Consider the following 22,277-nt stretch of genomic DNA (forward strand, 5'->3'; position numbering starts at 1 on the left):
CGTCTAACATAGTATCAGAGACATGCCCTAAACTTAGTCGTACCAATAGATTGGTAAATCTTCAAATATCGAACAAAGAACTCCAAAAGGAAAGGAGACAAGCCTCCTCGAAGGTAGTAAAAAATGACTAAGACTCCAAAGGAGTCGAGCCTTGATTAAGGGGAGGCACACTTTGTTCGAGGGGAGGTGTTGGATGATGGAAGTCCCATATCGCCTCGATTAAGGGGATGCACACTTTATTCGAAGGGAGGGGTTGGATGATGGAAGTCCCACATCGGCTAATTTAGGGAATGATCATGGGTTTATAAGTGAGGAATACTAACTCCATTGGTACGAGACCTTTTAGGGAAGCATAAAGCAAAGTCATGAGAGCTTACGCTCAAGGTGGACAATATCATGCCATTGTGAAGAGTCGTGTTCGTCTAACAAAATTTAGTGCTTTATACATTTTTAATTCTTGTTTTTTCTTATTTTGAAAATATGATTATTGAGCTTTTACTATTAAAACTTTTATTGAAAACAAATTGAACCGTCTTTTATCTGAAAAAATGAATTGGCTTCATTTGTCCACTAGTTATTGAAGGGGGATTGTTCCTTTTTTTTAATATTTAATACTTATTTATTTATTTTTATTTTCATTTGTAAATCCCCTCATTTTCTTAATTTAGATATGCACGCTTTTAAGTACCGAAACTCACAATAAATATTTTTAAAATAAATGGCATTGAAAACACCTATCAACTACTGATTGAAATTTAATGCGCTCTATTGTCCTATCACTACCTATCTTGACTTTCATGACCTTTTGAGCAATCATTGTTATTTGTGCATGAGAGATTTACGTTTACTTGAAACATATGAGGGTAGCACGTGATTTGAGTATTTTAAGAAAATATTCACTAAGTCACCCTACTTTTGGGGTTGGTAATGTAATCACATACAATACATAACTAAAACCATGATTTTAGGCTTTTTTCAGTTTCGAGTAGGGTTGGATGCCAGGTACTTCTCGACACATGACCAACATATGCGCACATGGACCCACAATTTGGGCTCGTATATGTACCCCTAAGCCTGATTTGGTTGCCTGGTACTTCTCGACACATGACCAACATATGTGTACATAGGACCACAAGGTATGCTCGTATATGTACCCCTGAGCCTGATTTAGTTGGGCACGTCACCAAACACTTCAGAAAAGGAAGGACTTGCATAATATCATGGCGAACATGAATATCGAAGGTATGCGTCCCTACTAGCATAACATAACGAGGAAGTATTCCGATGCACATGATATGCATGTATGCATGCATGAGGTCCTATGATTTTCATTTCCATAACATTTATTTCATTTCCTTCCTCCTTTCCTCCATAACGTCTTTCATGCATCATGTATATATGGTAAACATCACGTAATCCATTACATGACTTTACATGGTAAGATGTAACATTTCATACAAGGCATTTCATTTCATTCATAATATAGCATAATGGATATCATGTACATACATTACGTCGCATGACAATACAAAGAGAATATAAGCATCACATAATTAATATGGTAGCATGCACCATCATACATCAATCAATTTGCTAATTTCAACCTTGCTTGATTATCAATTTATATATGGTGTCACTAATTTATTCTTAATGAACTCAAAACTAGTCTAACGACTAGACTAAATCTATCGCAGGAGTTGCACATAATTTAAAGATTATTAATAAAGAAAAATCTACGAGTTTTGCTATTTGTTTAAAAAATGTTTATATTGACTTTTCACTAAACTACCATAAAAATGATTATTTTTTTTAGATTTTTTTGATGAAAATCAAAACTTGAAATTGTGTGACGATCTAAATTTTCATTCTAGATCATCGTCACACTATTCTAAATCTTAATTTCTAAAGATTTTTTTTTTCAAATATAATTTTAAAATGTATATGATGGCAATTCTTAAAATAACAATAAAAAGAAAAAGACTATTTTTATATAATTGATCCCAAAATAAAATTACTATGAAAAATCTAATTAACTATATCCAAAGATTCTGTATACGTGAACTAAAGCTCTACACGTGAAACACGAGTTGATACAAAACAGATATATATATTTCAGTAGTTCAAGACTTAAACCACACCCATCAATATTAAATATATATTTTTTTTCTTCTTTTCATTATGACATTTGCACTATATTATATTATTTAACGTTCCTTTCTTTGTTTCCCTCGTTCATCATGCCCTAAATTTAATGCAAACTAGAGATATTATATTAAGTATTCCCTAACTTTTAATGATTTTATGAGAATAAACTAATCTAAATACCTCAACTATAAATAATCCGTTTCTAAATCCACAAGCAACAAGGGGGCTGTCAATGGAGTACTCATGGGTTGGGGCTGCCATTGTAGCGATAGCGAGCTTACTAGCTGTCTGGGTGTCATGGGGTGTGTTGAACTGGGTTTGGATCAGGCCGAGGAAGCTCCAGAAGTGGCTCAAAAAACAAGGCCTCGCCGGAAACCCTTACCGGATTCTGCATGGGGACTTGAAGGAGAGGTCGGTGCTGTTCGAGGAGGCCAACGCCAAGCCTGTGGCCTTCTCCCATGACATTGGTGCAAGGGTGTTGCCTTCCATTTATAAAACCATCCAAAACTACGGTCGGTCTTTGAACGCTCGTAGTATAAGTAATGGATGTTTGTATACTTTCAAACTTGTAACAATTTTGACGTGTATGTGTGTGTAGGGAAGAGTTCGTACATGTGGCTTGGGCCATACCCAAGAGTACATATCATGGATCCCGACCAGCTTAAAGCTACTTTTTCTCAAATCAATGATATCCAAAAACCGGATATGAACCCGCTCATTGACTATCTTTTAGAGGGAATTATAACGCATGAAGGCGAAAAATGGGCTAAACATCGAAAGATTATCAACCCTGCATTTCAATTGGATAAGTTGAAGGTTTGTTTTTTCTGCTAAAACTGTAACAGATCAAGTCCACTATTAGTAGATATTGTCATTTTTTATCTTTTATGTTCGGAATTTCTCTCAAGGTTTTTAATTGTTTACACACCCTTAAAAAGAGTGTTTCGTTCTTCTCTCCAACTGATGTAGTTGTTTCATTTGACATGTATAGGGTATGGTACCCGCGTTCGTGGAAAGTAGCAAAGAGATATTGAGTGAATGGGAAAGAATAGTCCCTGAAGAGGGGTGTTGTGAGTTGAATGTAATGCCATACCTACAAGACATGACATGTGATGCCATTTCAAGAACAGCATTTGGAAGTAGCTATAAGGAAGGACAAATGATCTTCCAACTTCTTAAACAACTTATTGATTTGGTGGTTAAAGTTGCCTTTGGAGTTTATATTCCTGGATGGAGGTAAATCTACTCAACTTTATGTTCAATTTCCCGATTATGGTTTTAAAATATGTATGTTAGAGAGATGTTTTCACACTCTTAAATACTTCATTTTCCTCTTCAACTCATGTGAGATCTCACAATCCACCATCCTTAGAGGCCAGTGTCTTTGCTTGCACAACATTCAGTGTTTGGTTAACAGCTCAAGCCCACCGTTAGCATATATTGTCCTCCATGTTCTTTCCCTTCTGGGCATCTCCTAAAGTTTTAAAATGCATCTGCTATGGAGAGGTTTTCACACCCATATAAGAAATGCTTTGTTCTCCTCTCTAACTAAAGTGGGTATGTTACGTGGTAGTGATTTGTAAGACATAAATAAAGCTATTAACAACGCTATAAATAATTGTTTTGCAGGTTTCTACCAACAAAGTCCAACAAAAAATTGAAAGAAATAAATGAAGAAATAAAAAAATTGGTTTTGGATATTATAAACAAAAGGCAAAAGGCTATGAAGGAAGGTGAAGCTGTACAAAATGACTTATTGGGCATTCTCCTTGACTCCAATGCTAAAGAAATTGAAGCTCAAGGAAACAACAAAGACTTTGGAATGAGTATTGAAGATGTGATTAAAGAGTGCAAGATTTTCTACATTGGTGGCCAAGAAACCACAGCTCAGCTATTAACTTGGACCATGATTTTGTTGAGCTTCCACACCGAGTGGCAAGAACGAGCTAGAGCCGAGGTTCGAGAAGTATTTGGTAACGACACTCCAAATTCAGATGGTTTAAATCGTCTAAAAGTGGTAAGAATCGTTATTTTTTCTTTTAGTTTTCTACCTCTTAGTTTATATACTTAAACGAATAGAACCGTAAATATGACAGGTAAATATGATTTTACATGAAGTTCTAAGGTTATATCCACCGGCAAGTATGCTTCTTCGTGAGGTTAAAAAAGAAACGAGTGTTGGAAAATTGAATGTACCAGCTGGAGTAATGTTAATTGCACCTGTGATTCTTATCCATCGTGATCGTGAGATATGGGGTGAAGATGCGAATGAGTTTAAACCAGAAAGATTCAGCAATGGAGTTTCTAAAGCGTCAAAGTTGCAGCCTGCTTTCTTTCCCTTTGGATGGGGTCCTCGAATATGCATGGGACAGAACTTTGCGATTATGGAGGCCAAAGTTGCGATGTCCTTGATTCTACAACGTTTTTCATTTGAACTCTCTCCATCGTATGCTCATGCTCCCACTGTGGTTATGTCTGTTCAGCCTCAACATGGAGCTCATATCATTCTACGCAAACTTAGTAAGACTTGATTATGCATTTTCTAGCCTCGGTAGTTCACGAGTTATTTAAATAAGCCTTATGTCGAAGTTCTAAGTTTCTCTAACTCTTTGGAAAAATTAGTCAGTTCATTGTCATTCTCTTCTAAGTTACTAGGTGTCCCGATCATACTTGTCTAAGACGTGTTATCTATGGCCATGTGTTGGATGTCCCGATCATGCTTGTCCAGAACATGTTGTCCATGGCTGCATGTCTATTCCAAACCTTTTTTTTTTCTTGTTTTCGTGTTAGATAGGTCTAACTATTATTGTTGTGTCAATACATGCATGTGTGATCCTATCACCAAAATCATGTATGCACCAAGAGCTGAGATTCTCTAAAATATGACTAGTTGTCAATTGTTCATACCAGGGTTATATGCTATTTGTTGTTTAATCGTTTTTAGCTTGTCAAAACCCAACTTTCGAGACTTCGAAACTCAACGGTGATTAAAAGACGAAAACAAGTAAATAAAAATAAAAGTAGAAAATCTAATAAAATTTAAATCGAAATAAAGACCACAACCAACCCCCTTTAAATACAAAATAAAATTCAATAATTGAAACGATGGTGTTCAGATTTATTACAAATCGGGAACAACCTACAAACACCCGAACCTCTTTCCTAAAGTTTTTCACGGGGACTCGAAATCAAAGTCAAAGCTTAAGGGGGGGGNGGGGGGGGGGGGGGGGGGAGAGAGAGAGATTTAGAGAAAAAAATTTACCTTTGAGTGGAAAGTGTGTGTGATGTCCTACATTAGTTGTGAAGGAGAACAAACCACCCTTTACAAGAGCGTGGAAACCTTCCCCTAGCAAACGTGTTTTAAAGCCTTGAGGGGAAGCCCAAAAGGGAAAGCCCAAAGAGGACAATATCTGCTAGCGGTGGATCTGGGCCGTTACGAATGGTATCAGAGCCAGACATCGGACGATGTGTCAACCTTCTTACTGTTCTCCGAAGGGGGGTAAATACGAGGTGGTGTGCGAGTAAGGACGCTGGCCCCAAAGGGGGTGGATTTGGGGGCGGTCCCAATATCGATTGGAGGAAGGAAAGAGTACCAGCGAGGACGCTGACTCCGAAGGAGGTAAATTGTGATGTCCCACATTTATTGGAGAGGAGAACAAACCACCATTTATAAGGATGTAAATCCTTCCCCTAGCGATTTTAATAAGATATTTTAATATTATAAAATATGTTAATATAGATTTCTTACCAATCTTTAATATATATATTTATTTAGTATATTTAATATATGAGATGCAATAAATCTATTGAATTTCTTAAGTTCCCGAGGCTCACCACGTGAAACACGACCACAGTTTAATCAGTTATTGATATAAAAACATGTTCTTTAATGAAATATAGATGCCCCCATCATCAGAAACAGGGGGCTGTCAATGGAGTACTCATGGGTTGGGGCTGCCATTGCAGTGATAGCGAGCTTAATAGCAGTGTGGGTATCATGGGGTGCGTTGAACTGGGTTTGGATCAGGCCGAGGAAGCTCGAGAAGCGGCTGAGAGAACAAGGCCTGGCCGGAAACCCTTACCGGATCCTCCATGGGGACAATAAGGAGAGTTTGGCGATGTTGATGGAGGCCTACTCAAAGCCTATGGCCTTCTCCCATGACATTGGTGCAAGGGTGGTGCCCTCCATTTATAAAACCATCCAAAATTATGGTATGCATTTCCATCTTCCATTCGAAACCTAAACGAGGATGTTACTTTAGTTCTTTGTTTCCATGTTTTTTTAGTTCCTCTGCTTGTTGTTTGGGTGTTGTATTGTTGTTCTTGTTTTGGTCGGTCTTTGAACTCTGCTATAAGTAACAGTTTACTTCATGAACTTGAGCATGTCCGTATCTTGTCAAATTTGTAACAATTTGATTCATAGAGACTAAGTTTGATTGTGAAGTATCGAACGGTAACGCCTAAGCCCACCGCTAGCAAATAGTGTGTCCTTTGGATTTTGTCCAATCCCACCGCTAGCAAATATTGTCCTCTTTAGACTTTCCCTTTCGGGCGTACCTTCAAAGTTTTTAAAACACCTCTACTAATGAGAGGTTTCCACACCCTTATAAAGAATGTTTTGTTCTACTCCTCCACTGATGTGGGATCTCGTATGCTAATGAGAGGTTTCCACACCTTTATAAAGAATGTTTCATTCTCCTTCTTAACTGACGTAGAATCTCACAATCCACCCCTTTGAGGCTTAGTGTCCTCACTGTCACTCGTTCTCTTCTCCAATCGATATAAGACCCCCCAATTCACCTCCTTTGGAGCTCTTCGGGGTCAGTGTCCTTGTTGGCACTTCCTTTCTCCAATCGATGTGAGACCCCTCCATTCACCCCTTCGGAGCTCAGCATCCTTATTGGCACACCGCCTCGTGTCCACCCCCTTTTGGGGCTCAGCCTCCTCATTGGCACACCGCCTCGTGTCCACTCCCTTTTCAGAGCTCAGCCTCCTCATTGGCACACCGCCTTGTGTCCACCCTCTTTTGGGGCTCAACCTCCTCATTCGCACATCACCTAGTGTCTGGCTCTGATACCATTTGTAACGGCCCAAGCCCACCACTAGCAAATATTATTCTCTTTGGCCTTTCCCTTTCGAGCTTCCCCTCAAGGTTTTTAAAACGCATCTACTAGAGAGAGGTTTCTACACCCTTATAAATAATGTTTCATTCTCCTCCCCAACCAACGTGGGATCTCACACTAACGTATAGTCTCAATCTTGAAGTATATTTATGTATCTTTAAACGAATGTGCAGGAAAGAATTCATACATGTGGGTTGGACCGTGTCCAAGAGTACACATCATGGATCCAGAGCAACTTAAAGCTACGTTTTCTCTAATGGATGATATCCAAAAACCAGATAACAACCCGCTCATTGACTACCTTTTAGAGGGAATTATATCGCATGAAGGCCAAAAATGGGCTAAACACAGAAAGCTAATCAGCCCTGCATTTCATATGGATAAGTTGAAGGTATCTTTTCTCTACTTCTTTCCTTTAAAACCCTGCATTTCATTTGTTTTTTTGCACAGAATATGGTACCAGCATTCGTGGATAGCAGCAATGAGATATTGAGTGAATGGGAAAGAATAGTCCCTGAAGAAGGGTGTTGTGAGTTGGATGTAATGCCATATCTACAAAACTTGTCACGTGATGCCATTTCAAGAACAGCATTTGGAAGTAGCTATAAGGAAGGACAGATGATCTTCCAGCTTATAAGACAACTCATTGATTTGGTGATTAAGGTTTCGGGTGGAACATATATTCCTGGATGGAGGTAAATCTAGTACTTTCCATTTAAAGTAACAACTGTAATGTTTCAGGTCTTTTGTGATATGACTGCGTTACCTATAATGTATTGAAATGCTTCTGAGTGTGAAAACTATTCTCACAGACCAACATAGATCCTTTCAACATGTTTTGTTCTTACTCATATGTTTTCTAGAAGGTCACCTATTAGAGGATTTTCTCCAAGTTAAACACGTTTAGTTTAGCTTTTGAGTTTCTATGATTGAACCACAAAAAAGGAAGGTGCAAAAGGACTCAGTTCGTGGGAATAGTGTCCTTTTTGGGCTTTCCCTAATGAGCTTCCCCTCAAGATTTTAAAACGCGTCTACTAGGGAGAGGTTTCCACACCCTTAAATGCTTTGTTCCTCTCTTCAACCAATGTGGGATCTCATAATCCACCCCCCATAGGGGCCCAGCGTCCTCGGTACCTGGCTCTGATATCATTTGTAACAGCCCTTATAAGGAATGCTTCGTTTTCCTCTCCAACTAAGGTGGGATCTCATAATAAGTATGTTACGTGGTCATGTTCTAGAAGAATGTCGGGGTCATCTCGTGAATGATGCAACCGAGTTAAGCTTGTATTCATACTATAAAGCTATTAACAATGCTATAAATAACTTTTTTGCAGGTTTCTACCAACAAAGTCCAACAATAAACTGAAAGAAACAAATGAAGAAATAAAAAGATTGGTTTTGGGTATCATAAACAAAAGGCAAAAGGCTATGAAGGAAGGTGAAGCTGTACAAAATGACTTATTGGGCATTCTCCTTGACTCCAATGCTAAAGAAATTGAAGCTCAAGGAAACAACAAAGACGTTGGAATGAGTATAGAAGATGTGATTAAAGAGTGCAAGATTTTCTACATTGGTGGCCAAGAAACCACAGCTCAGCTATTAACTTGGTCCATGATTTTGTTAAGCGTCTATACCGAGTGGCAAGAACGAGCTAGAGCAGAGGTTCGAGAAGTATTCGGTGACAACACTCCAAATTCGGATGGTTTAAGTCGTCTAAAAGTGGTAAGTGAGATTCTCTTTGTGTCGTTTTTTCTTTTGTTTTCTACCTGGATAGCTTAATCAGTAGAACTATACTTAAGCTTTATATACGACAGGTAAATATGATTCTACACGAAGTTTTAAGGCTATATCCACCAGCAAGTATGCTTCCTCGTGTAGTTAAAAAGGAAACAAGAGTTGGAAAATTGAATCTACCAGCTGGAGTAATGTTAGTTGTACCCATGGTTCTTATCCATCGTGATCGTGAGATATGGGGTGAGGATGCGAATGAGTTTAAACCAGAAAGATTCAGCAATGGAGTTTCTAACGCATCAAAACAACAGCCTGCTTTCCTCCCCTTTGGATGGGGTCCTCGGATATGCTTGGGGCAGAACTTTGCGATTTTTGAGGCCAAAATCGCTCTATCCTTGATCCTACAACGTTTTTCGTTTGAGCTCTCTCCATCTTATACTCATGCTCCCATCGTGGTTATGTCTATTGAGCCTCAACATGGAGCTCATATCATTCTTCGCAAACTTAATAAGGTTTGATTGTGTATTTTTTAGCCTTAGTTTACGAGTTATTTAAATAAGCATTATGTCGAACTTTTGCGTTTCTCGTTTAATAATGCATGATAAATTCTCCCCAACTCTATTCTCTTTGCTGGGAGAAAATTAGTCCGTTCATCTTCATTAAGTTGCTAGGTGACCTGGTCATGTATTCTAAGGTGTGTTGTTTGTGACCATGTGTCAGATGTCTCGATCATGTTTGTCCATGGCCGCATACCTGTTTCAAACCCCTTTTACTTGCTTTCCTGTTAGATAGGTCTTTACTATTTTTGTTCTGTCAATACTGGGTGTGATTGGTCACCAAAATCATGTCTGCACTGACAGGGTTGAAATTCCCCAAAATGTACTATAGATGGACGTGACTAGTTGTCAATTCTTCTCATTCGGATTATATGCTATTTTTTTGTTTATTTACTTTTAGCTTGTGTCATGACCCAATTTTCGAGATTTTGAAAACCTGGGCCGCGAAAAAAAAAAAGACAATCAAACACAAACAAAATAGACATATAACACCCGTGTCAAAATTCCAAGTTATTTACAAAGTTAACCTAAAAAGAATACAACTGGCTGACGCCTCGAGTCGACACCCCTCTGCGATAGTGCAGCTCCAGAGCACCTTCCCACCTCGACTAGTACCTGAAAAAGAAAGGGAAAAAGGGGTGAGTAAAAATATATTCAGTAAGCAACCTAATTATAGGCTCTCATCCCTTCCTTCTCCTAGTAGGTTCCCACGACTTTTTTTTGGTCTATACGAAGTTCTAATTGATTCCTCATTGATCGTCTACCCGTGTAGTCCCTAGTCCCTTTTCGAGACTGGTTTACAACGTTGCGGCATCGACTGTGATTCGTTCCTACACCCAATAGAAGTGTTCATGTTAAACCACCTACCCATGTAGTCCCTGATCTCTTCCAATACCGGTTTACGAAGTCACAATGTCAACCTTGACTCATTCCTACACTCAATAAGGGTCCATACTTGAGTTAACTACCCATGTAGTCCCTAGTTCTTCTCGAGAATTGGTTTAATAGGATCAGAGCATTGGCCCTAACCCAACTCCACACTCAATTGTAACTCAGCTAGTTTCATGATCTTGTAAGCTACTTAAATCATATTAAGACACCATGGAAAACTACTATGTTCTTAGGGCGTTCATGCCATTAAAACTCCTTTTCTCAATTCCAGGACGTTCAGGTTTAGCCCCTCCTTGGGTGCACATAGGTCTAACCTCTAGTTCTTCACATAAATCGTACTAGTTATAGAGCCCTAATCTTAACTGGATTTTTGATGCATGATTTACAAGTAAAATATATCTATCAACCGTCTTTAACGCATAGAACGTGTCTACTCATTCATAGATGTTTATTAATATGGTATTCCTACCAACCTTTAATACTTGAAAATCATAACATAAATCATACACACAATCAAACAAGCTCAACAAGGAGATAACATCCATCAATCACCCGAAACACAGATCAAAATATCCCTTCCTCCATCGTATCACCGCGGAAGACATTAAATTAAGCATACTTCTCAATTCAAATCTGTGTGACACTTGAATAAAATACGTGAACGTAAATGAACTAATGTCATATCTACCAGTTGGGTCGTGTTGCATGAGATTTATAGGCATCTTAACTAATGTCATTTTTTTCATTGTTTCAATTAATGATTAACATCATTTGATTGTGAATGAAATTTAATGATTATTGAACCTAAAAGGAAAGATGGAATATTGAAAAATATATTCAATTTCTTTAATTTCCAAGGCTCATCACGTGAAACACGACCAAACTGTAACCAATTATTGATTAGAAATATGTTCTTTTGTGAAACATAATTGTCCCCATCATTGTTCCCCAGGTTGAATATAAATAGAGCGGAGAGACAAATCCATCAGAAACAAGGAGGGTGTCAATGGAGTACTCATGGGTTGGGGCTGCCATTGCAGTGATAGCGAGCTTAATAGCAGTGTGGGTATCATGGGGTGCGTTGAACTGGGTTTGGATCAGGCCGAGGAAGCTCGAGAAGCGGCTGAGAGAACAAGGCCTGGCCGGAAACCCTTACCGGATTCTCTATGGGGACCTGAAGGAGAGCTTGGCGCTGTTGAAGGAGGCCAACTCCAAGCCTATGGCCTTCTCCCATGACATTGGTGCAAGGGTGTTGCCCTCCATCTCTAATGCCATCCAAAACCATGGTATATATTTCCATCTCCTCCTTAAAATAAGTAACTAAAGTACCGTCCTAATTGTTAGTAGACTTAGTAGAATAAGTTACTAACTTACAGAGCAACATAGGAGAATTCGTGGTAGTAGTTAACGAATTGTGGACTAAGTTTTGTGGGTGTGGACTAAGTTTTATGCTTTAATTAAGAACAACGTTACTCGTTCTTAACTTGAGTAGAAAGTTTAGGAAGCTAGTTGGTGCTTTCTCCACTATAAATACTCATGAGATGTATGCTTTTTCACAACAACAAATAGAATTGAAAAGTAAGTGCTTAAGCTTTCTTTGCTCCAAAAGATCTCTCCTGTCACGGTGTTTCTTTGCCTCTTATAATTGTTTCGACATAATTTCGATCGAGGGTCACATCCAACACTTGATATGCAGGAAAGAATTCATACATATGGCTTGGGCCATATCCGAGAGTAAACATCATGGATCCAGAGCAACTTAACGCTACCTTTTCTCTGATCAATGATATCCAAAAGCCAGATATGAACCCGTTCTTTAAGTTCCTTTTAGAGGGAATTATAACGCATGAAGGCGAAAAATGGGCTAAACATAGAAAGATTATCAACCCTGCGTTTCATTTGGATAAGTTGAAGGTATGTTTTGTCTACGTGGTTTAAGAACAGGTGAAGAACACTTTTAAAACACTGCGTTTGATTTTGTTTTTTTGCACAGAATATGGTACCAGTGTTTGTGGATAGCAGCAATGAGATAGTGAGTGAATGGGAAAGAATAGTCCCAGAAGATGGGTGCTGTGAGTTGGATGTAATGCCATATCTACAAAGCTTGACACGTGATGCCATTTCCAGAGCAGCATTTGGAAGTAGCTATAAGGAAGGACAAATGATCTTCCAGCTTCTTAAACAACTTACTGATTGGGTGGTTAAGGTTGCTGGTGGAATTTATATTCCTGGATGGAGGTAAATCCAGTCAACTATTGTTATTTTGGATCGGGTTTTAGAATTTAGATTCGACTTAATATATTTCTGTGTCCCTTGTGACATGACTATGTTACATGCACGTCTTAAAGTTCTGAGAATGAAAACTATCCTTAATGACCAACATAGCTCTTTTGAGGTGTTACACCGCTAGCAGATATTGTCTTCTTTGGACTTTTCTTTTCGGGTTTTCCCCTAAGATTTTGAAATATGTCTACTAGAGAGAGGTTTCCACACCTATAAATAATGTTTCGTTTCCTTTTCCAACCAATGTGAGATCTCACCATCCACTTCCCTTTGGGGTCCAGCGTCCTCCTAACTGGCACTCGTTCCCCTCTCCAATCGATGTGGAACCTCCCAATACATCCCCTTTGGGGCCCAATGGCCTCATTGGCACACTGTCTGCTGTCCACCCCCTTTGGGGCCCAGCGTCCTCGTTGGCACACCGTCTGGTGTTCACCTCCTTTGGGGCCCAGCGTCCTCGTTGGCACACCGTCTGGTGTTCACCTCCTTTGGGGCCCAACATCCTCTTTGGCACACTGTCTGGTGTCCACCCCCTTCGGGACTTAGTGTCCTCGTTGGCACACCATTTGGTGTCCACCCCCTTCGGGACCCAGCGTCCTCGTTGGCACACCGTCTGGTGTCCACCTCCTTTGGGACCCAGCGTCCTCATTGGCACACCGTATGGTGTCCACCCCCTTTGGGACCCAGCATCCTCGTTGGCACATCGTCTGGTGTCCTCCCCCTTTGGGACCCAGCGTCCTCATTGGCACACCGTCTGGTGTCCACCCCCTTTGGGACCCAGCATCCTCGTTGGCACATCGTCTGGTGCCCTCCCCCTTTGGGACCCAGCGTCCTCATTGGCACACCGTCTGGTGTCCACCCCCTTTGGGACCCAGCATCCTCGTTGGCACATCGTCTGGTGTCCTCCCCCTTTGGGACCCAGCGTCCTCATTGGCACACCGTCTGGTGTCCACCCCCTTTGGGACCCAGCATCCTCGTTGGCACATCGTCTGGTGTCCTCCCCCTTTGGGACCCAGCGTCCTCATTGGCACACCGTCTGGTGTCCACCCCCTTTGGGACCCAGCATCCTCGTTGGCACATCGTCTGGTGTCCACCTCCTTTGGGACCCAGCGTCCTCATTGGCACACCGTATGGTGTCCACCCCCTTTGGGACCCAGCATCCTCGTTGGCACATCGTCTGGTGTCCTCCCCCTTTGGGACCCAGCGTCCTCATTGGCACACCGTCTGGTGTCCACCCCCTTTGGGACCCAGCATCCTCGTTGGCACATCGTCTGGTGTCCTCCCCCTTTGGGACCCAGCGTCCTCATTGGCACACCGTCTGGTGTCCACCCCCTTTGGGACCCAGCATCCTCGTTGGCACATCGTCTGGTGTCCTCCCCCTTTGGGACCCAGCGTCCTCATTGGCACACCGTCTGGTGTCCACCCCCTTTGGGACCCAGCATCCTCGTTGGCACATCGTCTGGTGTCCTCCCCCTTTGGGACCCAGCGTCCTCATTGGCACACCGTCTGGTGTCCACCCCCTTTGGGACCCAGCATCCTCGTTGGCACATCGTCTGGTGTCCTCCCCCTTTGGGACCCAGCGTCCTCATTGGCACACCGTCTGGTGTCCACCCCCTTTGGGACCCAGCATCCTCGTTGGCACATCGTCTGGTGTCCTCCCCCTTTGGGACCCAGCGTCCTCATTGGCACACCGTCTGGTGTCCACCCCCTTTGGGACCCAGCATCCTCGTTGGCACATCGTCTGGTGTCCACCTCCTTTGGGACCCAGCGTCCTCATTGGCACACCGTCTGGTGTCCACCCCCTTTGGGACCCAGCATCCTCGTTGGCACATCGTCTGGTGTCCTCCCCCTTTGGGACCCAGCGTCCTCATTGGCACACCGTCTGGTGTCCACCCCCTTTGGGACCCAGCATCCTCGTTGGCACATCGTCTGGTGTCCTCCCCCTTTGGGACCCAGCGTCCTCATTGGCACACCGTCTGGTGTCCACCCCCTTTGGGACCCAGCATCCTCGTTGGCACATCGTCTGGTGCCTCCCCCTTTGGGACCCAGCATCCTCATTGACACATCGTCTGGTGTCCTCCCCCTTTGGGACCCAGCGTCCTCTTTGGCACACCGTCTGGTGTCCACCCCCTTCGGGACTCAGCGTCCTCGTTGGCTCACCGTTTGGTGTCCACCCCCTTCGGGACCCAACGTCCTCGTTGGCACACCATCTGGTGTCCACCTCCTTTGGGACCCAGCGTCCTCATTGGCACACCGTCTGGTGTCCACCCCCTTTGGGACCCAGCATCCTCGTTGGCACATCGTCTGGTGTCCTCCCCCTTTGGGACCCAGCGTCCTCATTGGCACACCGTCTGGTGTCCACCCCCTTTGGGACCCAGCATCCTCGTTGGCACANACACGTTTAGTTTAGCTTTTGAGTTTCTATGATTGAACCACAAAAAAGGAAGGTGCAAAAGGACTCAGTTCGTGGGAATAGTGTCCTTTTTGGGCTTTCCCTAATGAGCTTCCCCTCAAGATTTTAAAACGCGTCTACTAGGGAGAGGTTTCCACACCCTTAAATGCTTTGTTCCTCTCTTCAACCAATGTGGGATCTCATAATCCACCCCCCATAGGGGCCCAGCGTCCTCGGTACCTGGCTCTGATATCATTTGTAACAGCCCTTATAAGGAATGCTTCGTTTTCCTCTCCAACTAAGGTGGGATCTCATAATAAGTATGTTACGTGGTCATGTTCTAGAAGAATGTCGGGGTCATCTCGTGAATGATGCAACCGAGTTAAGCTTGTATTCATACTATAAAGCTATTAACAATGCTATAAATAACTTTTTTGCAGGTTTCTACCAACAAAGTCCAACAATAAACTGAAAGAAACAAATGAAGAAATAAAAAGATTGGTTTTGGGTATCATAAACAAAAGGCAAAAGGCTATGAAGGAAGGTGAAGCTGTACAAAATGACTTATTGGGCATTCTCCTTGACTCCAATGCTAAAGAAATTGAAGCTCAAGGAAACAACAAAGACGTTGGAATGAGTATAGAAGATGTGATTAAAGAGTGCAAGATTTTCTACATTGGTGGCCAAGAAACCACAGCTCAGCTATTAACTTGGTCCATGATTTTGTTAAGCGTCTATACCGAGTGGCAAGAACGAGCTAGAGCAGAGGTTCGAGAAGTATTCGGTGACAACACTCCAAATTCGGATGGTTTAAGTCGTCTAAAAGTGGTAAGTGAGATTCTCTTTGTGTCGTTTTTTCTTTTGTTTTCTACCTGGATAGCTTAATCAGTAGAACTATACTTAAGCTTTATATACGACAGGTAAATATGATTCTACACGAAGTTTTAAGGCTATATCCACCAGCAAGTATGCTTCCTCGTGTAGTTAAAAAGGAAACAAGAGTTGGAAAATTGAATCTACCAGCTGGAGTAATGTTAGTTGTACCCATGGTTCTTATCCATCGTGATCGTGAGATATGGGGTGAGGATGCGAATGAGTTTAAACCAGAAAGATTCAGCAATGGAGTTTCTAACGCATCAAAACAACAGCCTGCTTTCCTCCCCTTTGGATGGGGTCCTCGGATATGCTTGGGGCAGAACTTTGCGATTTTTGAGGCCAAAATCGCTCTATCCTTGATCCTACAACGTTTTTCGTTTGAGCTCTCTCCATCTTATACTCATGCTCCCATCGTGGTTATGTCTATTGAGCCTCAACATGGAGCTCATATCATTCTTCGCAAACTTAATAAGGTTTGATTGTGTATTTTTTAGCCTTAGTTTACGAGTTATTTAAATAAGCATTATGTCGAACTTTTGCGTTTCTCGTTTAATAATGCATGATAAATTCTCCCCAACTCTATTCTCTTTGCTGGGAGAAAATTAGTCCGTTCATCTTCATTAAGTTGCTAGGTGACCTGGTCATGTATTCTAAGGTGTGTTGTTTGTGACCATGTGTCAGATGTCTCGATCATGTTTGTCCATGGCCGCATACCTGTTTCAAACCCCTTTTACTTGCTTTCCTGTTAGATAGGTCTTTACTATTTTTGTTCTGTCAATACTGGGTGTGATTGGTCACCAAAATCATGTCTGCACTGACAGGGTTGAAATTCCCCAAAATGTACTATAGATGGACGTGACTAGTTGTCAATTCTTCTCATTCGGATTATATGCTATTTTTTTGTTTATTTACTTTTAGCTTGTGTCATGACCCAATTTTCGAGATTTTGAAAACCTGGGCCGCGAAAAAAAAAAAGACAATCAAACACAAACAAAATAGACATATAACACCCGTGTCAAAATTCCAAGTTATTTACAAAGTTAACCTAAAAAGAATACAACTGGCTGACGCCTCGAGTCGACACCCCTCTGCGATAGTGCAGCTCCAGAGCACCTTCCCACCTCGACTAGTACCTGAAAAAGAAAGGGAAAAAGGGGTGAGTAAAAATATATTCAGTAAGCAACCTAATTATAGGCTCTCATCCCTTCCTTCTCCTAGTAGGTTCCCACGACTTTTTTTTGGTCTATACGAAGTTCTAATTGATTCCTCATTGATCGTCTACCCGTGTAGTCCCTAGTCCCTTTTCGAGACTGGTTTACAACGTTGCGGCATCGACTGTGATTCGTTCCTACACCCAATAGAAGTGTTCATGTTAAACCACCTACCCATGTAGTCCCTGATCTCTTCCAATACCGGTTTACGAAGTCACAATGTCAACCTTGACTCATTCCTACACTCAATAAGGGTCCATACTTGAGTTAACTACCCATGTAGTCCCTAGTTCTTCTCGAGAATTGGTTTAATAGGATCAGAGCATTGGCCCTAACCCAACTCCACACTCAATTGTAACTCAGCTAGTTTCATGATCTTGTAAGCTACTTAAATCATATTAAGACACCATGGAAAACTACTATGTTCTTAGGGCGTTCATGCCATTAAAACTCCTTTTCTCAATTCCAGGACGTTCAGGTTTAGCCCCTCCTTGGGTGCACATAGGTCTAACCTCTAGTTCTTCACATAAATCGTACTAGTTATAGAGCCCTAATCTTAACTGGATTTTTGATGCATGATTTACAAGTAAAATATATCTATCAACCGTCTTTAACGCATAGAACGTGTCTACTCATTCATAGATGTTTATTAATATGGTATTCCTACCAACCTTTAATACTTGAAAATCATAACATAAATCATACACACAATCAAACAAGCTCAACAAGGAGATAACATCCATCAATCACCCGAAACACAGATCAAAATATCCCTTCCTCCATCGTATCACCGCGGAAGACATTAAATTAAGCATACTTCTCAATTCAAATCTGTGTGACACTTGAATAAAATACGTGAACGTAAATGAACTAATGTCATATCTACCAGTTGGGTCGTGTTGCATGAGATTTATAGGCATCTTAACTAATGTCATTTTTTTCATTGTTTCAATTAATGATTAACATCATTTGATTGTGAATGAAATTTAATGATTATTGAACCTAAAAGGAAAGATGGAATATTGAAAAATATATTCAATTTCTTTAATTTCCAAGGCTCATCACGTGAAACACGACCAAACTGTAACCAATTATTGATTAGAAATATGTTCTTTTGTGAAACATAATTGTCCCCATCATTGTTCCCCAGGTTGAATATAAATAGAGCGGAGAGACAAATCCATCAGAAACAAGGAGGGTGTCAATGGAGTACTCATGGGTTGGGGCTGCCATTGCAGTGATAGCGAGCTTAATAGCAGTGTGGGTATCATGGGGTGCGTTGAACTGGGTTTGGATCAGGCCGAGGAAGCTCGAGAAGCGGCTGAGAGAACAAGGCCTGGCCGGAAACCCTTACCGGATTCTCTATGGGGACCTGAAGGAGAGCTTGGCGCTGTTGAAGGAGGCCAACTCCAAGCCTATGGCCTTCTCCCATGACATTGGTGCAAGGGTGTTGCCCTCCATCTCTAATGCCATCCAAAACCATGGTATATATTTCCATCTCCTCCTTAAAATAAGTAACTAAAGTACCGTCCTAATTGTTAGTAGACTTAGTAGAATAAGTTACTAACTTACAGAGCAACATAGGAGAATTCGTGGTAGTAGTTAACGAATTGTGGACTAAGTTTTGTGGGTGTGGACTAAGTTTTATGCTTTAATTAAGAACAACGTTACTCGTTCTTAACTTGAGTAGAAAGTTTAGGAAGCTAGTTGGTGCTTTCTCCACTATAAATACTCATGAGATGTATGCTTTTTCACAACAACAAATAGAATTGAAAAGTAAGTGCTTAAGCTTTCTTTGCTCCAAAAGATCTCTCCTGTCACGGTGTTTCTTTGCCTCTTATAATTGTTTCGACATAATTTCGATCGAGGGTCACATCCAACACTTGATATGCAGGAAAGAATTCATACATATGGCTTGGGCCATATCCGAGAGTAAACATCATGGATCCAGAGCAACTTAACGCTACCTTTTCTCTGATCAATGATATCCAAAAGCCAGATATGAACCCGTTCTTTAAGTTCCTTTTAGAGGGAATTATAACGCATGAAGGCGAAAAATGGGCTAAACATAGAAAGATTATCAACCCTGCGTTTCATTTGGATAAGTTGAAGGTATGTTTTGTCTACGTGGTTTAAGAACAGGTGAAGAACACTTTTAAAACACTGCGTTTGATTTTGTTTTTTTGCACAGAATATGGTACCAGTGTTTGTGGATAGCAGCAATGAGATAGTGAGTGAATGGGAAAGAATAGTCCCAGAAGATGGGTGCTGTGAGTTGGATGTAATGCCATATCTACAAAGCTTGACACGTGATGCCATTTCCAGAGCAGCATTTGGAAGTAGCTATAAGGAAGGACAAATGATCTTCCAGCTTCTTAAACAACTTACTGATTGGGTGGTTAAGGTTGCTGGTGGAATTTATATTCCTGGATGGAGGTAAATCCAGTCAACTATTGTTATTTTGGATCGGGTTTTAGAATTTAGATTCGACTTAATATATTTCTGTGTCCCTTGTGACATGACTATGTTACATGCACGTCTTAAAGTTCTGAGAATGAAAACTATCCTTAATGACCAACATAGCTCTTTTGAGGTGTTACACCGCTAGCAGATATTGTCTTCTTTGGACTTTTCTTTTCGGGTTTTCCCCTAAGATTTTGAAATATGTCTACTAGAGAGAGGTTTCCACACCTATAAATAATGTTTCGTTTCCTTTTCCAACCAATGTGAGATCTCACCATCCACTTCCCTTTGGGGTCCAGCGTCCTCCTAACTGGCACTCGTTCCCCTCTCCAATCGATGTGGAACCTCCCAATACATCCCCTTTGGGGCCCAATGGCCTCATTGGCACACTGTCTGCTGTCCACCCCCTTTGGGGCCCAGCGTCCTCGTTGGCACACCGTCTGGTGTTCACCTCCTTTGGGGCCCAGCGTCCTCGTTGGCACACCGTCTGGTGTTCACCTCCTTTGGGGCCCAACATCCTCTTTGGCACACTGTCTGGTGTCCACCCCCTTCGGGACTTAGTGTCCTCGTTGGCACACCATTTGGTGTCCACCCCCTTCGGGACCCAGCGTCCTCGTTGGCACACCGTCTGGTGTCCACCTCCTTTGGGACCCAGCGTCCTCATTGGCACACCGTATGGTGTCCACCCCCTTTGGGACCCAGCATCCTCGTTGGCACATCGTCTGGTGTCCTCCCCCTTTGGGACCCAGCGTCCTCATTGGCACACCGTCTGGTGTCCACCCCCTTTGGGACCCAGCATCCTCGTTGGCACATCGTCTGGTGCCTCCCCCTTTGGGACCCAGCGTCTTCATTGACACATCGTCTGGTGTCCTCCCCCTTTGGGACCCAGCATCCTCTTTGGCACACCGTCTGGTGTCCACCCCCTTCGGGACCCAGCATCCTCGTTGGCTCACCGTTTGGTGTCCTCCCCCTTCGGGACCCAACGTCCTCGTTGGCCCACCATCTAGTGTCGCCCACTGTCTAGCTCTAATACCATTTGTAACAGCCCAAACCCATCACTAACAAATATTTGTCTACCTTGGCTTATTACATATCGCCGTTAGCCTTACGATTTTAAAACACGTCTATTAGGGAGAGGTTTCCACGTCTTTATAAGAAATGTTTTGTTCCCTTCTCAAACCAACGTGGATCTCACAAAGTACATAACATCGTCATATCATAGAGAAATATTGAGACCATCGACTGTCGAATTCAAATTCCAAATCTTAGTACGAACACGTTCACATAGACATACAGATGGATGCACGGAGTCGAGGATAGACATACAAAGCTATTACAATGCTATAAATAACTTCTTTTTCTTGTATTTGCAGGTTTCTACCAACAAAGTCGAACAAGAAAATGAAGGAAATAAATAGAGAAATAAAAAGAATGGTTTTGAGTATTATAAACAAAAGGAAAAGGGCAATGAAGGAAGGTGAGGCTGTACAGAACGACCTATTGGGCATTCTCCTACAATCCAATTCAAAACAAATTGAAGCACAAGGAAACAACAAAGACGTTGGAATGAGTATAGAAGATATCATTAATGAGTGCAAGATCTTCTACATTGCTGGCCAAGAAACCACAGAACAGCTATTAACTTGGACAATGATTTTGTTGAGCTTCCACACCGAGTGGCAAGAGCGAGCTAGAGCTGAGGTTCGAGAAGTATTCGGTGACAACATCCCAGATTCCGATGGTCTACCTCGTCTAAAAGTGGTAATGTTTCTTTCCCCTTCTTTAAGTAGTTATATGGCGTAGTTAGTCGAGCTATACTTACACTTCATATATGATAGGTAAATATGATTTTACACGAAGTTCTAAGGCTATATCCACCTGCAAGTACGCTTAATCGGATGGTTAAAAAGGAAACGAGAGTTGGAAACTTGAGTCTACCGGCTGGAGTGATGTTGATTGCACCAGTGGTTCTTATTCACCGTGATCGTGAGATATGGGGTGAGGATGCGAATGAGTTTAAACCCGAGAGATTTAGCAATGGAGTTTCTAAAGCATCGAAGTTGCAGCCTGCTTTCTTTCCATTTGGATGGGGTCCTCGGACATGCATGGGGCAGGACCTTGCGATACTTGAGGCTAAAGTTGCGATGTCCTTGATTCTACAACGTTTTTCATTTGAACTCTCTCCATCCTACGCCCATGCTCCCACTCTGCTTATGACTACTCAGCCTCAACATGGAGCTCATATCATCCTACGCAAATTGTAACCGCCAGATATTTGAATAAGGCTTATGTCTTAGATTTTTAAGTTTATCTCAATAAATTTTGATATGGAACTCTTGAGATTTGATATAAATTTGTTGAAAAACAGCATCTTTAGATCTAAATTATTCAAGAACTTCAAAATTAACAAGTAATCAATTCAAGGAAAAGTTTTGGAGCGGATGTCTTGATGATCAAGATTAAGAGTTGTTTCTAAACTCGTTATCCAAATCACTTCATAAGATGGTCATAGCCCACTGCTACCACTTTGACCTGTCTGTTACGTATTATGGTTTTGTTAGAGAGAAGTTTCCATACTCTTAATAGTCTCACGGTTTTAAAACACGTC

General features: G+C 41.7%; 3 protein-coding genes across 4 annotated transcripts; all 3 read left to right on the plus strand.

The window, feature by feature from the left end:
• Positions 1–676: 676 nt before the first annotated feature.
• LOC111443322 lies at positions 677–11,734 on the plus strand. Of its 2 annotated transcripts, none has more exons than XM_023081095.1 (12): positions 677–1,242; positions 2,361–2,657; positions 2,744–2,961; positions 3,137–3,381; positions 3,775–4,162; positions 4,242–4,665; positions 6,112–6,357; positions 7,442–7,659; positions 7,719–7,963; positions 8,603–8,990; positions 9,083–9,511; positions 11,400–11,734. In XM_023081095.1, the coding sequence occupies exons 1-12, from the start codon at positions 1,221–1,223 to the stop codon at positions 11,412–11,414; spliced, it is 3,135 nt and encodes a 1,044-aa protein (XP_022936863.1). In that variant the 5' UTR covers positions 677–1,220; the 3' UTR covers positions 11,415–11,734. The 2 variants fall into 2 exon arrangements, with proteins under 2 accessions (XP_022936863.1, XP_022936864.1); XM_023081096.1 differs by having other exon boundaries at positions 980–1,242; positions 2,412–2,657.
• Positions 11,454–16,474, plus strand: LOC111442910 (cytochrome P450 CYP72A219-like). Its single transcript, XM_023080471.1, has 5 exons — positions 11,454–11,733; positions 12,144–12,361; positions 12,441–12,685; positions 15,560–15,947; positions 16,040–16,474. The coding sequence occupies exons 1-5, from the start codon at positions 11,454–11,456 to the stop codon at positions 16,472–16,474; spliced, it is 1,566 nt and encodes a 521-aa protein (XP_022936239.1).
• On the plus strand, positions 16,384–22,031 carry LOC111443324 (cytochrome P450 CYP72A219-like). The gene is made up of 6 exons (XM_023081097.1): positions 16,384–16,468; positions 18,357–18,690; positions 19,101–19,318; positions 19,398–19,642; positions 21,043–21,430; positions 21,508–22,031. The coding sequence occupies exons 2-6, from the start codon at positions 18,411–18,413 to the stop codon at positions 21,931–21,933; spliced, it is 1,557 nt and encodes a 518-aa protein (XP_022936865.1). The 5' UTR covers positions 16,384–16,468; positions 18,357–18,410; the 3' UTR covers positions 21,934–22,031.
• Positions 22,032–22,277: the final 246 nt, after the last annotated feature.

This window comes from Cucurbita moschata, unplaced genomic scaffold (assembly GCF_002738365.1).
Source record: "Cucurbita moschata cultivar Rifu unplaced genomic scaffold, Cmos_1.0 Cmo_Scf00005, whole genome shotgun sequence".
Taxonomy (NCBI): Eukaryota; Viridiplantae; Streptophyta; class Magnoliopsida; order Cucurbitales; family Cucurbitaceae; genus Cucurbita; species Cucurbita moschata.

Excerpts from the sequence above, each read along its gene's own strand:
- LOC111443324 (XM_023081097.1), top strand. The coding sequence starts at position 18,411 with ATGGAGTACTCATGGGTTGGGGCTGCCATTGCAGTGATAGCGAGCTTA. Across the intron at positions 19,319-19,397 it reads TTCATTTGGATAAGTTGAAG|AATATGGTACCAGTGTTTGT; the intron begins GTATGTTTTGTC and ends TTTTTTGCACAG. Across the intron at positions 21,431-21,507 it reads GTCTACCTCGTCTAAAAGTG|GTAAATATGATTTTACACGA; the intron begins GTAATGTTTCTT and ends CATATATGATAG.
- LOC111443322 (XM_023081095.1), top strand. The coding sequence starts at position 1,221 with ATGGCGAACATGAATATCGAAG. Across the intron at positions 2,962-3,136 it reads TTCAATTGGATAAGTTGAAG|GGTATGGTACCCGCGTTCGT; the intron begins GTTTGTTTTTTC and ends TGACATGTATAG. Across the intron at positions 7,660-7,718 it reads TTCATATGGATAAGTTGAAG|AATATGGTACCAGCATTCGT; the intron begins GTATCTTTTCTC and ends TTTTTTGCACAG.
- LOC111442910 (XM_023080471.1), top strand. The coding sequence starts at position 11,454 with ATGGAGTACTCATGGGTTGGGGCTGCCATTGCAGTGATAGCGAGCTTA. Across the intron at positions 12,362-12,440 it reads TTCATTTGGATAAGTTGAAG|AATATGGTACCAGTGTTTGT; the intron begins GTATGTTTTGTC and ends TTTTTTGCACAG. Across the intron at positions 15,948-16,039 it reads GTTTAAGTCGTCTAAAAGTG|GTAAATATGATTCTACACGA; the intron begins GTAAGTGAGATT and ends TATATACGACAG.